This window comes from Solanum dulcamara, chromosome 5, assembly GCF_947179165.1.
Source record: "Solanum dulcamara chromosome 5, daSolDulc1.2, whole genome shotgun sequence".
Classification (NCBI taxonomy): Eukaryota; Viridiplantae; Streptophyta; class Magnoliopsida; order Solanales; family Solanaceae; genus Solanum; species Solanum dulcamara.
Genome location: NC_077241.1, coordinates 6,382,423 through 6,398,289, shown reverse-complemented (window position 1 = coordinate 6,398,289; position 15,867 = coordinate 6,382,423). Strand labels below are relative to the sequence as shown.

Genomic DNA, 15,867 nt, shown 5'->3' with positions numbered 1-15,867 from the left:
GTTCCAACTCTTATACAATCTGAGCAAACCATATTTCATAAATAAGGTATCAAAATATCCTAATGTGTCACATTAATAAATTACATATATCCATGTACCTTTTATAAATCAATTCCTACGATTGCATGTTATTACAATTTTTCAAATAAATATAATTTTATAAAGATTTATTAGTCAACAATAATAGTACCTAGCTACTTTTTGATTAATCCTTCCACGTGGTACAAACAATCTCTTCACGTGGATTATGAATATTTTTTGCAAATTTCAACTCTGAATGTAATCTAGCACCATTTACTTATCTTAAGGAACCAGGTTCCTTTAAGTTTTCGAAATAGTAAAGTAAAAAACATTATCGTGGAAAATCTCCTTGCTCAACGGGCTAAAAATGTAGGATCTACAATGGGTAGGATTTCCAACCAACTTCACTATCTCAAAGAGCAGTTTCAGCTTACAACTCTATAATATAAGATTAATTTCAGATAATGAGAGATCTTTCATTAAGGTTTTGATTGTCACTAGACTACTATATTTTCCGGATTATGAGATTAATTCCATGCTAAATTGTGCAAAGGGATTTTTTTTATGTTGTAAGAGATTTTCATGTCTACTTGTATGGAAAAAGGAAAAATATAACATCCCTACATGAACTTCTTAATTTATAATTAGGATCAACATCTTCTTAATTTTGTTTTTTCTGGATTGAGTTAAGCCATTTTGGTATTTTCATTATGTTATATGATGAACAAAAAAAAGAAAAAAAATGATGTAATATTGATTCGTTAAATGGTCACTCAATTAATAATTATTGTTAGGGGTGACAATGAAATGGGTTGGACCAAGTTTGGACGGGTCATAATGGGTTAAGATAATAATTGAGTCAAAACTCAATTCAATCCAAATTAATTTGGATCAAAACGGATTGGGTAAAAATGGGTTATATAACGAATCAAAACTCAACCCAATCCAACTAAGTTTAATTTTTTTATTTGTTCTTTTAAACTATTTTAGTACCTAATAAAATTATTTTTTTTAATTATACCTATATATAACATATCAAATTGAAAAAAAAATATTTTAATAAGATTTCTTATGAGCCAATTCGGATTACATATCAATTCAATTTTTTATGGGTTGTAATGGGTTAGGTTGAAATAGTTGAGTTAATGAATGGGAAGGTCAATAACCAACTCAAACTTAAATGGGTTGGATTGAGTTGGACGAGTTGAGTTTGATTTTGCCATCCCTAGTTGTTGTATTAGATAAGAAGCAACATGTATATGTGGCAGAATAAAGGGTGGACACATGGCATCAACAAAGGATGTTCAAGGAAATTAATTCGGTGGGATGATTATAATTTTTTTAAAATAAATCGACACAGTTCCTCATTTTTTATATAATTGTGTTGCAAAAATTGACTGACATGATCAATTTTTGAAGTGTAAAATTTCAATTTAAAAGTACGATGAAAAACAATGGAAATATAAAATCAAAAAACATGTGTAATCGAGTAGTAGATATAATTATTCAAAATCATAAAAGATACTTGAGTTCGATTCCAAATAGCTACCATCAATTTTGACTCTCGATTAGTGAAAACCGACGTTAGCTTTTTCAAAAAATTCAATGGGTTTTATCTTGAGCTTAGGGCTCAATCAGGGTGAACCTATGCACCTTTTCTTAAAGGCTTATTTACTTAAATAATATAGTATATAAGATTAATTACGAATTTTAGTACATATTTCACCTTTATAAAAAATAACAATATCTTTTTTTTTACGTGAAATAGCAACAAAAAAAAGTACCAAAAATGTTTTTCCTTTCTCTTTCTCTTCTATTTTTTTCCTTTATTTTTTCTGTTTCTCTTTCTTCCCCTCTCTCTCTTCTTCTTCTCTTCTTTTTTTGTCCATTTTTCCTCCTTTTTTTATTCCTTTTTTTCTCCTTTTCTTTCTTCCTCATTTAAAAATAATAATTAATTATTTTAGTTTAAAACTTAATTTTGAATTAAATATTATAAAAATGATTTTTATTACTTTTTAAATTAAATATTTTTTTCTTATATAAATACATATATAATGTATTTCTAACACAATAAAAAAAAATATAAACGATAAGTGTAATACATTTTAAATTTAATATATTATACATATTATAGACATGTTTCAATGCACGTGGTGAATATATAACTAAAATATTTTTAATACAAATGTATTATTCAAGCATTCTAGTATTATTCAAATTAATTTACGTTGTTAAAATGTATTATATTTGTTGAAATAACAACAATTGAATTCATAACAATGTATAATATTGAATTATAATTGTAATAGATTTTAAATTAAATATATTATACATATTATAGAGATGTTTCAATACACGTGGTAAATATATAACTAAAATATTTTTAATACAATAATATATTCCGTTAATAAGAGAAAAAATAATTATAATAGATTTTGAATTCAATATAGTATAGGTATGTTTCAATGCACATGGTGAATATATAACTAAAATATTTATAATACAATAATATATTTCAGCACTATTAATAAGAAAAAAATAAACAATAATTATAATACATTTTGAAATCAATTTTTGATACATATTATAGGCATCTTTCAATAAATGTGGTGAATATATAATTAAAATATTTTAATACAAATATATTATAAGTATTATATGTGAATTTCAAACATTTCGATACTATTTAAATTAATTTTAAATTAGAATAATTAATTATTATTTAAAAAAAAGAAGAAAGAGAAAGAGAAAGAGAAAAAAGAAGAAGAAGAAGAAGCATGTAGGAAGGGGGGAAGAAACAGAGAGAGGGGGTTAATAGAGTAATTTTAATTATTAATTAAGATAAATATGCTATAGATGTAATAAAAAAATATTTTAAAAAAAATAATTATTAATTTAAAATAATTTATTTATATAAAAATTCATTTCTTAAATTAAGGTCAACCCGTTCTAATTGATGGAAATCCAAAGTTAAAAAGGACTACACTGTAGATTGGGTAGGGCAGCCCATTTTGAGGACTTTAATAATCATCTAGTGCTATATATTAACCTAATACAAATTTTATGCTAAGAAAAATGAGAAAGGAGAGAAAGACAAATGGAAAGATATATGGCAAGGAGATGGAGGAAACAAAGATTTCCTCTAATGTCCTCCAACCACACACCCACACAAACACAATTCAACCTCTTTCCACAATTAACCCCTCCTTTTTTCCCCTTCCATATATGGGGTTTTATTTAAGTACCCCCATCCACATTATCCCTCTTGATAAAACTGACCAAGTACTCTCAGCATGTTCAATAAGTGTGTGTATATATGGAATATTTCAAAGATTTGATTTTTTGATGTGGGTTTGAGTTTTCTTGGAATTTTGTGGCTTTTTTCCTTGGTGGGTATGTGCTAGTGAATAGAGATGAAAAGGTCTATAGAGGGTTTCAATGGAATTAATTTTGTTGATCAAGAAGAATCCCAAGTGAAGCTCAAGCAGAAAAATCTGTTAAATGAGTTATTAGAACTGCAAAAGGTTTGAACTTTTCTTTATTTTTTATGTTTTTGTGAACCCTAATTAGTTTGACTTCGATTATCTTGTTGTTTCCACTGGTTCCTTTTCCTACTAATTAAAATTGTGGATTTGTCTAATTTGAGTTTGGTATTTTATTTTGCTTGTTTTATTTGTTACTTTTAAGGGTGTTTTTACGACAGAGTGTATAAGAATAATACTTAATAGGGTGTATTAGTAGTGGAGCATCCACGAATTTGGCGAAAGGTGTGCAAATTTTCTTCTCATTTGTGTTAAGGGTGTGCAAAATTAAATATGCTCATAATAGCTAACATATAACCTTTGTACACCATATAATTTTCCGGTGAAGGTTGTGCACGGACCACCCTTTGCCTATGGTGACTCCGCCCATGTGTATTAGTAATGCTGATATTAGTTATGCTAGGATTAATTCTTATCCACTGTTTGGTTGGTGTATGGATAGTTCTGTCTTTAACCATGTTTATCCATGTGTTAATAGCCCATATATTGCTAATACCATGGTTTTCTATGCATTAGTTATACATCTTATAATACTGAATAAGGTATGTATTAGTTATACATGGACAAAAAATCCTAGGAAACAAATGATTAAATAATACCATGACTAATACATATATTAGTTTAGGATTATGAATTACCTTTTTTCTTCATGTGATTATTGACTGTTCTGTAGATGAGATTCTGTATTCAAAATGATATTTCTGGATGTTAGTTGTGTGATGATGGTCTGGTAATTGTGTATAGGATTTTGTTTCCAAGAAGAGGAAGTTGCAGGCTGCAAAGCTGAGGAGAGATAACATATTGGGTGAAATACTGTATGATCATAATTTTCTCAATCCTAAACTAGTTATATTCTGCTATATGAATCCTCTATAACCATTTCGTTCTGTTTTTGGCCCATTTCTCATTACTATACTCAATATATCGTCTTTTAAACAAATAATGGGTTTTCAAGAACCGGAGATTCTCTATATCTCACACTTATATGCATTTACGACGACCAAACCTTAATCTCAACTAATTGGTATTGCCTATTATGGATACTTTTCTTTTCTCTCAAATGATGTAAAGGAAAAAGAGAATGGAAAGAATAGAAAAAGAAAGAAGAGTGCAACAACAACAACGACATACCTAGTGGGATCTTGGGAAGGTAGGGTGTACGCAGATCTTATTCTTACCTCATAGAGCTAGAGAGATTGTTTTCGATAGATCCTCAGTTTAAGTAAAGAATTTCAAAGAGTTTGAAAAAGAGAATACAAAAATGAAAGTAGTAACAACAATGGAACAATACGAAATGTAGAGCAGTACACAACACATATAGTAGAAGAAAGAAGAGTAATGTCCTAATATCATACTTGTTAAATTTCAGATTTTTAAAGCGGAGGCGTAGGTACTTGTTGAAAAGTCAATCATCCAATGTTGATAGTGAAAAAAATATTTCACATATGAAAATCTTCGATCCTGAGAGTGAAGTCCCTAAAGAAGAAAGATCCAATAATGGTTATGATGCAGCAATAGAACCAGATCGTCCTGCCTTCACCTCAAAGTTCAATTCGGTAACATACTCCAGTTAAGATATGTCAAAGATTTTAATATTCACTTCTTTAAGAATGATCTAAATTTAATTAATTATTCATGTTACAGGAACATGAAGTAGGATACGAAGAACTTTTAGCAGTTGGGGACGACATGTTGAGAATGGAGTGTATGCCAAAGAATTACCTGATTGATGACAATAATAGAGTAGGAATGAAGAAACTCTCTTGGCATGGTCAAATGACATTGAAGGTCTAAAATTCTGATGCATCTTTCTTTTAGGAGAGTGATCTTCATAAGACTCTGGAAATTTTCATTCATCATCTCATTGATATCTTATTCTTGGTTCCCTTTTCGCGTTCCTCCTTTGTTGCCTTGGTAAAACAGTTTAACTTGGAGTTTGCAATATCTTAAGATGTCTAATCTTTCTATGGGCATAATTTATCATGTATTCTTAGTCATATGCTTATAATTTTCAGTTCTGTTTGTGTTCTCAAGTGTCTATGTTGTTGAACCTTTGATATGTTGTTTTTGTCTTTCTTAACTATCTTTTGATAGAAAGAAATATTCCCATTGTGTGAGATATCAAGGAAGTTACAGTTACACACTGGAAAAAGGCTTTTTACCTCAAAACATTTATGCATTTTTCTCACTTTTAAAAGCGCTGGTTTAATTGGCATAAGGTTTTAAATGTGAGATAAGTGCATCTAAGGGTGTAGACTATTGGTCAATGAAGTAGTTGCAAACCTCGAAAATCGAGGATTCAAATCCTGAAGAGATAAAGATAAACTAGGTGATTTTTCCTCATCAGCGAAAAACTTCGGCGGCAAAGTTATCTAGTCTAACATGTGCAACAACTGCGCATCTGTTAATGAGGACTGATCTTTATAACATCAACAACTGTGCACCAATCCCGAGCAAGCTCAGACTGCTATATGAATCTTCATCGTCCATGTTGTTTCATTTAATGCGTTAGCGTATCATGCTTGTTGTTGCACACACCATTGTAGTATACTTCTCCATATGCAGCACAAGGATACTGAATAGAAGGGAATATGGTTCTCATTGGTACCTGTTAATTGAGTGAAAAGAGGATATTTGAGACCCGGAAGCGAATTCATGATTTAAAGCTTACGAATTCTTACAATAATTTACATCGAAAACTGAGTTCACAATCAAATATATATGAGCAATAGCTATTATAATCTAGGAAACTCGTACATAAAGCTTTGAATCCGCCCCTTTTATTATTATATAGCATATCATAATATTTTTGTGCTATGAAAATTTGTTAGGGTAAAATCGAAAGCTTAAAAATCTATCATTGTTTTTCAAACAAATTACAAAAAAATTACAATCACATAAATTGAATCAGAGAGAATAAATTTCTTTACTCTAATTAATAAGTCTTATAGTAAAATTCATCTGCAACAATTTTTAAATCAAACTCTTTAAAAATGAGGATAATGACTTTAAATTCTACAAGTAACGTTCCATATTGATAGTATCCTTTCTACACACGGCATTTCCACCTTCATCCCAATAGCCCCCATTCCCACCCTCACCTCCAACTCTCCTAATATTTATCTGGATCATATATAAATATTTTTTAAAGAAAGTATTTTTCTTCGTACCGAACACACCCTGAAAGTGTGTAATTTCCTCGTTATGCAATTTGTGTTGGTTATAAAAGTATTATTTTAGTTTTATTTTTTAATCGAGTCTTTATTTCTGTTGAGTATTACATGTAATTTCATTCATTCAGACACAGATTTTGATTTATATTTAAAATTGTTGTTACTTATAAATAACAATGTCAATATGTCCGAGTGGTTAAGGAGACAGACTTGAAATCTGTTGGGCTTCGCCCGCGCAGGTTCGAACCCTGCTGTTGACGTTCTTTTTTTTTTCCTTCTTTGAAAATTAAAGATATTTAAGAGAAGGAAACATTTAAGAGGCGTGAGTACTTAAAAGAGATTAATTAAGGAGAAACCTAAAATGATGACACTAGGAACAAAGTACTTAAAAGAGATTAATTAAGGAGAAGCAACATTTAAGAGGCATGAAATTAGCATTAACATAAAGGAATGATGAATATATTTCGAATTACTTGGAGGGTTCAATAATTAATTCCATTTTGAAACTAAATATGTGTCTATCAGAAGAGAAAATTATTTGAATTTTTCTACTATAGTGGAGGCCCTCAAATTATGCCCATTTTTAGAGTCAATGGATTTACTACTTCTATTAATAATACAATAATCCGTATTTAATAAATTAAGTTGACGTCCATTTAGGACACAGTAAATTATTTCTTAGATAACATACTTGTGAGTATGAAAAAAAAATTATTATAGTTTTATGATTCAGAGTATCCTCTCCTATTTGATCCCTTTGAATTCTATATTCAAAGTTTTGCGATTAGGTCTATTCATTAAAACAGAGTAAGTGTTTGCATAATCTTCTCATATTCGAAGAAGTGATTCATCAAAATAATGAGTCATTATTGATATCGATACATTGGATGGTAAAGCTCAAGAATTACTTTTTGCAAATTGTTGTTGAAAATAAGGCAAGAAAAGCTTATGGCATAATTAACACTTCACTATATGATAAACTTTACACACATTTTTATTGCTTTATATATCTTAAAAGACTCATATATAAGATTTTATCAAACCATGTATTTCCCACAACATTAGTACATTTTATGTGGTACAATACTGACACTACATGTAGAATAAAATTCTCTTTGAAGTGGATAAATAAAAAATAAAGACATAAAAAAGTTTACAAATTACAAAATGCCATGTGTCTTTGGTAGCAAAGTGATATATAATTGATTTTCATAGCCCTCTATGGGATAATGAAATCAATTTTGTGATAAGAACAAGTACAATTTTGAGCACCAATATCATTAGCAACACAAGGAGGACTTATTCTTCCATCTTGATACCATTTTTTCCTTTGTTGAAGCAAATCATTGATGAAACCATCTAGAGTTTCTCTAGTGATGCCTGGCATAACAATAACATGTGCCATATCTCTCACACAAGAAAGTTGCCAACGACGAACGAATTCATGATCGCGAGGCTTCTCGAGGACAACTATGATGCTAAGCTCGTTAAGCATGACACTGATTCCTGCTTGTTGAAGACGATCTTTTAAGTATTTCGCGTTATCAAAACATCTCTTAACGTCTTTCTGAAAGCCAATTTGACCTTTAGCACTTAGACTATACCACAAAAAGATTGGAGTCAAACCATTTCTACTTCCAGAAATTGTAGCATCCACAGAAGCAATATATTCAACTCTTCTTGAAAGATTGTTAATGTAACTTTTCCTTGTTATTTGAACTCCACAAGGCATTGGACATCCCAAAAACTTGTGACCAGAAATTGTAACACTTCCAATTGGCTTCTTAAATGTAATCATCTATTATAAAATATAATCACAAATGTTAGAGTTATTTTTATGTTAAACCTAATATAATTTTTTTAAAAAAAACTTACATTTTTAATAAAAGGTATAATAAGCCCATTAAGTGCTGCATCACAATGGATGTAAAATTGATCATGTGTATAACCACATTCTTCAAGTGTTTTAAGAATAACATCAAGGTCATCAACAGCTCCTTTGAAGGTAGTACCTATAGTTAAAACAATAATTATTATAAAATGTGTAAGATAATAATTATTAAAAAAATATCTTAATTAAAAGGAAGGTAATAAAATATTTTTACCAATTGTAACATTAATTATTGCTGGTTTGCCCTTGTTTTGAAGTAATTTTTCTTTCAAATCTGAATAATCCATTTCTCCATTTATAGATGCATTAACCATTTCAAAATCCATTCTATACATCATTGCTGCTTTAGCCACTGAATAATGAGAGTCTTTTGATGCATATAAAATTCCAGTTGGAAGTAATTCTCTCCTGAAAAATAAAAATTTAAATTAGATAAGTCAAACAAAAATAAAATGAAATACTTTTTAATTTTATTTTAAATGTTTTCTTTAATTATATTATCTCATTCTTCTCAATATTTGACATTTTTGCCCTTATCTTTTCAAATATTGACTTTATGATCCCAAAATTCTTTAGAGCCCGTTTGGATTAACTTATAAGTTACTTATGTTTTTAACTTTTTGGAGTGTTTGACTGACCAACTTGAAGTCATTTTGTGCTTAAAATAAGTCCTAGTAAATAATTGAGTTTATTTGGATGAACTTATTTTAAGCAGCTTATAAGTTGAAAATAACTTATAAATTAAAAAAAATAAGTTGGACTGAGTATTTTATTTTATTTCTTTACAAAAAAGTAAATGACTTCTTTCATTTAAATATAATTTGTACACTTGGGTGGCTGATTTGGTGTTCAAATTTGCATAGTTGTTGAAGAAAGTGTTTTGGGCTCACGCACTCAAAACTTTGAAAAATTATGATAATCTTTTTAATAGTTTTTATTTGTACTAAATGGTTACCACTCATTCCAGCTTAAGAAATTTGTGCTCACCTCCATCCGTTTCAATTTATATGAGTCAATTTGATTTGACACATAATTTAAAAAAGAAAAAAGGAATCTTAAAATTTATTCATAGTCTAAAATAAGTCATACATATTTGTATGGCTATGGATGATACTTTATATAGAAATGTGTTATTCTTTTTTATGCTGACTAAAAAACAAAATTAGTTATATAAACTAAGACAAAGAAAGTAATATTTTTTTTATATTGTTGAGTTGATGTAATCTAATTTAGCTACGAAGATTAACTAAATTCAATCTCGAAAATAAAAATATGATAGAAAATTAGTTAAAATTGATGCTTACCCAACCAAAATGCCATGTAAATTTCCTTCTGTGCCTCCATTTGTAACATAACCCCAATATTGATCCCTTTCAATTTCCCACAAGTCTGCAAACCAATTCAAAACAGCCACTTCGAAATCTTTTGAATGAAAATCCACAGTATTTTGAAGAAATGGATCACCACAATTATTTAAGTGAAATTGCAAAAGTGGAGCTAAATTAGCATAGTGCTCATAGCATATATTCACTGGATAACCTGAAAAAATAATTAAAAAAAGATTTCAACAACTCAACATTTCCAAATAAATAAGTTATCTTAATTATGTAACAAAGTTTATATTTTAACAAAATGACATATTAATTTGATATAAACAGTCCATGCAAATAAATTCTACTTTAGACAGCTAGTCAATAATTCGAAATTGCTGACATAGTAATTTTGTCAATTAGCTATAGGCATATGTGTTAATTATTCTACTTTCAAGTTTTTTTCCAATAGAATTTTTTTCCTAAAAGAAAATGTCAATCCAACAACGTGGAACGATGTAATTGACCTTTAGAACCTTCTTGCATGTCAGCAATATAATCTAAAGACAGATAGATAAACATACGTTGAACACATAAAATATTATAAAAAAATCTTCGGGTGATCTATAGATTACTGATTCGAGATGTAAAAATACCTACTAATGCTTATATTAGAGTATATTGTCTACATGACACCCTTTAGGATGCAGTGACGTAGCGTGAAGGGTGATCAGTTGAACACCATTTATTAAAAACTTATACTGCATATATAAAAAACTTATATTGTGTATATAAACCTTGCATGAACGCAAGATATTTATGCACCGGGTTATTCTTTTATAGATAAATAAAAATACGTAATACCCTAATGATTGTGTAAATATTTTTTACAGTATTAGTAAATAAAACTTAAACTCGATATTATATTCATATATGCACTACTAGGGATTGAATGGAGAAGTTGGGAACATTATAATAAGAACAATTAATTACCTATATGATAGTCGATACGTTGGGTAAGTGTATCAATATAATTCATCAATGTACAATCCAAACTTGGTCCATCATTTTTGCCTGGCTCAGTCACTGAAAGATTCAAATTTTTTCTTGGTGTTGTAGGTGTAGATGACACCTTAAGTCTCTTCATTTCACCAAAATCACCATTTGGAATTAATCCAGGTGGTGCCAATCCTCTTGGTGTCACAGCTGATGGCTCAAAGTCCTTAAAAAAAAAAAGAGAAACCATTTTTCAGAAACATGAACAAAATTTTAGGTATTCGGTACTAGTTTTAAGGCTTGACTAATTTGAATTAGTGTCAGAAAGTCCCATACTATGAATAGCAGTTTGTCGGTATCAAATTCATATGAACTCAGTACTTTTGGCACGTCGTGTAAATTTTTATACCTAAGAATTTACTAAAATTGTAATAAAGAGTATATATGAATCCATAACGTTAAGAATATAACAGATTTGATGCTTAGAACTGCTGCTTCCTACCCTACCAAAGACTATTGTATTCCCAAGAGGCAAGGCTTGAACCTGAAATTTCTCGTTAAATGTAGATTGATTACTTATTACCGACCACACACTTACCTGGTAATGGATATTGGACTAAAGAACCATGCAAACAACTAAAAATGATAAAACAAAGAAAAAAGTCTTTGATTGATAAATTTTTATTTTGGTTCATTTGTTCACACAAAATAAGAAATTTAGGGACATTATACCATTCTTTCCCTTTGATTTTCCAAGAAAAGGAACAAGCTTGGTCCCTCAAGTTATCATGAAAACTCAAAGCGAAAAAATGGATAAGATTAAGATTCTTTTAGATGCTAAAAGTCTATTAATGAAAAAATGACAATTAAGTCAATTACATATTCTTTTCACTACCCCGTGATTTTGATTTAAGTTTCATAAATAGATAAGCAATAATAAAACCAAAAAAAAAAAGAATTTCCAAAGTAATGTGGAGTTGTAAGAATTATACCTTCTCAAATGATAAGCTTCCCATTCTTGAAGCTTATGTTTTTAGTTTATTTGTTAGCTTAGAATGGAAACCAAGTATGATAGAATTATGTATAATATCTTGAGATTATATAGGTCTAAAAGTTTGTGGGTTTGGGCACCAACCACAATTTATTTATTTTTTCATTTATTTTTCCTTTCACCTTTAATCTTTTTATTACCTTTTCCTCTTGGTTTCCTTTTTCCCACTTTTATAAATTAATTAAAATAAAAAGTGATTGAGCACTATTACCAAAAAAAAAAAGAAAAAAGAAAAGAGAGTCCTCATGCTTATTATGATTTGTGGCCAATTTTTGACCTCGTGGTACAAAGACTTGTTAGACTTTGCAAGCCCCTTTGTCTACCAAATAAGTTGGTAGGTGAGAATCGACAAAAGTCCCAAAAAAATTCAAATATTATTCATGCAACAAGTGGTGATGTATATACTCGAATTTGTAAACATAATTCACTCGTTTCCATTTTTATACTGATGGTTTTTATCCATGTCCACCAACTACAAATGACAATTTTTTCTATGTTCTTAGCATAAGATTAATAGTTTTTGACTTGATGTAATTAATACAAGTTACAACTACTTCCTAGCTAATTTTAACTCCACAAAAAGTATATGTGTAACATTATGTCAGTTGAATACTCTAACTTACAAAATGATCAATTAGACATTTTCGAATTTCATATGTCACGTTAGTGTCGAATGTCCACGAGACATAGTTGGGAAGGAGTTGAAATGTTTATTTGTCAGTTGAGTTCAAGTTAAGGTATCTGCATGTACACTCTCAAAGTTGAAATAATTACTTGCCAGCAAAGGTCAAATTTAAACGTCTGTTCATATACATTATGTCAATAAACAAATTATTTTACGTTACTGTCGTATGTCCACGAAACATAGTGGGAACAAGCTGGAATATTTATTTGTCAGTTAAGTTTAAGTTAAGGTATCTAGATGTACACTCGCAAAATTGAAATGTTTACTTGCTAGCAAAGGTTAAATTTAAACATTTGTTTATATATATATATTATGTCAATAAAAAATAATTTCACTCTAGTTTTGACAGATGCCGTTGACCCACACAACTACATTTCTTACCCCTTATTGTGGGCAAAATATATACTATAGCTTATCTTTAGTTAAAGTGACTCATCCCATGTATAAACTACTAAAAATTAAATGTGATATTTACTATGTAGCTAGAAAATAAATTTTTCACTGATTATTTACTTTCCGCGTTAAAAATTTACTCCTTCCCTTCACTTTTATTTATAGAATACTTTAGATTTTGTATGCCCCTAAAAATAATTACTGATATGAGTATTTTTTTAATAATATTCATATTAATTAAAATTTAATATTAGATTTTAAAAATTATTTGAAGAATAAGTAATTAATGTTAATACAGATAAAACATGAAAAAATAATTATTTTTTCTTGATATGTAACTAAAAGTGACAAGTAAAAGTAAAAAATTATTTTTAAAATAGTGGACAAATAAAAGTGAACTTAGGAAATATTTTTTGATGTGTGTGTTCAATTTTACATGGATATTAATGTACAAATAGAAATTTTATATCTTGCTCAATAAGTAAATAGACGTGTGTTTGAGGACAAAAAAAAAAGAACTACTATGAGATTTCACTTTATTTTTAAAAAAACTACGTGAGATCATGATGTAACAATAATTCACCTTTTCTCTTTAAAAAATTTGTAAAAGAACAAGTTATTCAAGTCAAAATAGTTTGTAGTGGAATATTTTTAACGTGTGATTTCTTTAATTTTTCTGATTTTTTACACCATTATTGTTCGTATGACCATTTGAGAGTTACAAAATGTATTTATTAATCATGGGTAATAGGGGGGTGTAAAAATCGAACCGATCAATAAATTGAATCGGAAAAATGTTATTGGGTTGTTGGATTAACGAGTTTTTAATGATTTAATAATAAAAAAATCGAGTTATTGGTTTGATATTGATTTTTTAATAGGGAAAATTACACGGATAAGTAAATATATACTAGTTAATTAGCTAACATAGCCAATTAACTAGTATATGTTTACTTATCCGTGGAATTTAGCTAACATAGCTATAGTTTAAAATAATTACGGCTTGTAGCAAACATAGCTCTCTATTTACGTCTCTCTTCCTCTCTCTTTTAATTATACATATACAAATACAAATTATACATATCATATACAATATGTATTTGTATATCTGGCCTCTTTTGTACATATGCTATTCGCCCCTCTCAACTCTCTGCCCTCTCTCGCTCGCCTCTCTCCTCCCTCTCTCGATTACGCTCGCCTCTCTCCTCTCTCTCCCAATCTCGCTTGTCAAATTATCAAATACAAATTATACATATCCATATACAATATATATTTAATTTGTATATCTGGCCTTTTTTATACATATACAATTCATCTCTCTCCACTCTCTACCCTCTCTCGCTCGCCTCTCTTGATCTCGCTCGCCTCTCTCCTCCCCTCTCCCAATCTCGCTTGCCAAATATACAAATACATATGTATATCAATTACCATTATACAATTTTTTTATAAATATACATATACAATTCGCCTCTCTCCACTCTCTGCCCTCTCTTGTTATATTTATTACAGTATCTTCAATAATATATATATATATAAAGAAACTTTCAGTGTTTATGAAAGATTTTGGGAGGTGGAACAAATGTATACTTTTAAAATGCTTAATTTAATTTCTTTAAGGTACTTTATATAGTGGAAAGTTGAAAAATAGTTATACCTTTTAATTTGAGATTTGGTTGTTAGGTGTGATTAGAGCTGTCAAAATGGGCTGGTTCAATCCAATCTTAAAGGGCTATCGAGTTAAATGAGTTGGGACAGATTGACTCTTTTAAATAAAAGGCCTATAAAATAGCAGTTCAATTCAGCCCTAAGCGGGCTACGTGTTGGGACGGATTGACCCTTCAATCAAAAGATGGACAACATTAACTACTTAAAAAGATTATCAAACACTTATGAACACAACACCAATATGTCAAAAATTCACATGTCCATGAATTGCACATATTTTAGTGGAATACTTATAAAACAACATAATAGACAAGATACAACAGTCAACATTCTATCAGAACAACATACATTACATGATCATTTCTTTCATAAACTAGATAAGAAAAGAGAAATGAAAAATTAGGCATAAACACAAAAATAAAAGAGATCAAAAAATCATAGTTATAATAATTTCAATTGCCTAGTTGCCGAAGATTTGAAAAAATAAAACACTACTTAAAATATATATAATAAATATTTTTAAAATTCACTACCCACGAATTGGCCTCTGAGGCTCGCGGGTTGAGCCTATGAGGCTGGCTGGCCAAATGAGTCTGGGCCAAAAAACCTTGTGTTCCTAAACGGACTGAAATTTTTTTAGCATATCCTCACTTAATTCAAGGATTGAGTTGAATTGGCCTCACGGGTCAAATTCATTTTGACAACTCTATGTGTGATCGAATACAATTGACAATGAAAAAGCAAGTGAGCTACAATAAAGTGATTTTTCCTAGGCAAAAAATGGGTGGGTTGAGTTAAATTTAGAAGGGGAAGGGGGTCAAAATATATTAAGTTAATAAATGAATGAATTATTGATCCATTCAGAAGTTACTTGGGCAGAAATAAGTTAAAATGCTAGTAGTAAGTGACGAAGACATCCAAAAAGTCGTCCGTACTGTGCAGGAGCGCTCACATTTTTTTTTTTGCTTTACTCTTTCACCCCATATACATGTCATGTAAATAATATATATAGCTACTTGTTACTAGCTACCTAGCATGCTTATCGACAAGTGAGGCTTGCTCAGTTGGTTAAGAACCTCCACCCACGACCGGTAGGTCCTGGGTTCGAGTCACATTGGAGGGGAAGTGTGGAAACACTAT

General features: G+C 29.5%; 2 protein-coding genes and 1 non-coding gene across 3 annotated transcripts; 2 read left to right on the top strand and 1 right to left on the bottom strand.

Annotated features, from left to right (window-relative positions):
- Positions 1-3,053: 3,053 nt before the first annotated feature.
- LOC129888921 (uncharacterized) lies at positions 3,054-5,684 on the top strand. Its single transcript, XM_055963986.1, has 4 exons — positions 3,054-3,545; positions 4,308-4,378; positions 4,933-5,119; positions 5,208-5,684. Exons 1-4 carry the CDS (start codon positions 3,435-3,437, stop codon positions 5,355-5,357), a joined length of 519 nt encoding a protein of 172 aa, XP_055819961.1. The 5' UTR covers positions 3,054-3,434; the 3' UTR covers positions 5,358-5,684.
- A 1,230-nt stretch (positions 5,685-6,914) lies between these two features.
- TRNAS-UGA (transfer RNA serine (anticodon UGA)) lies at positions 6,915-6,996 on the top strand. Its single transcript has one exon. It is a non-coding gene; the product is annotated as a tRNA-Ser (tRNA).
- A 711-nt stretch (positions 6,997-7,707) lies between these two features.
- On the bottom strand, positions 7,708-11,994 carry LOC129890379 (histidine decarboxylase-like). Its single transcript, XM_055965940.1, has 6 exons — positions 11,926-11,994; positions 10,931-11,159; positions 9,932-10,166; positions 8,842-9,035; positions 8,612-8,748; positions 7,708-8,534 (listed from the first exon to the last, which is right to left on the bottom strand). Exons 1-6 carry the CDS (start codon positions 11,947-11,949, stop codon positions 7,956-7,958), a joined length of 1,398 nt encoding a protein of 465 aa, XP_055821915.1. The 5' UTR covers positions 11,950-11,994; the 3' UTR covers positions 7,708-7,955.
- Between the last annotated feature and the right edge of the window lie 3,873 nt (positions 11,995-15,867).

Coding starts and splice junctions, on each gene's coding strand:
- LOC129890379 (XM_055965940.1), bottom strand. CDS start 11,949: ATGGGAAGCTTATCATTTGAGAAG. Junction 11,160..11,925: donor GAAGCTTATCATTTGAGAAG/GTATAATTCTTA, acceptor TTTTTTTTTAAG/GACTTTGAGCCATCAGCTGT. Junction 8,749..8,841: donor AATAATTAATGTTACAATTG/GTAAAAATATTT, acceptor TTTTAACTATAG/GTACTACCTTCAAAGGAGCT.
- LOC129888921 (XM_055963986.1), top strand. CDS start 3,435: ATGAAAAGGTCTATAGAGGGTTTCAATGGAATTAATTTTGTTGATCAA. Junction 4,379..4,932: donor AACATATTGGGTGAAATACT/GTATGATCATAA, acceptor GTTAAATTTCAG/ATTTTTAAAGCGGAGGCGTA. Junction 5,120..5,207: donor TCACCTCAAAGTTCAATTCG/GTAACATACTCC, acceptor TTCATGTTACAG/GAACATGAAGTAGGATACGA.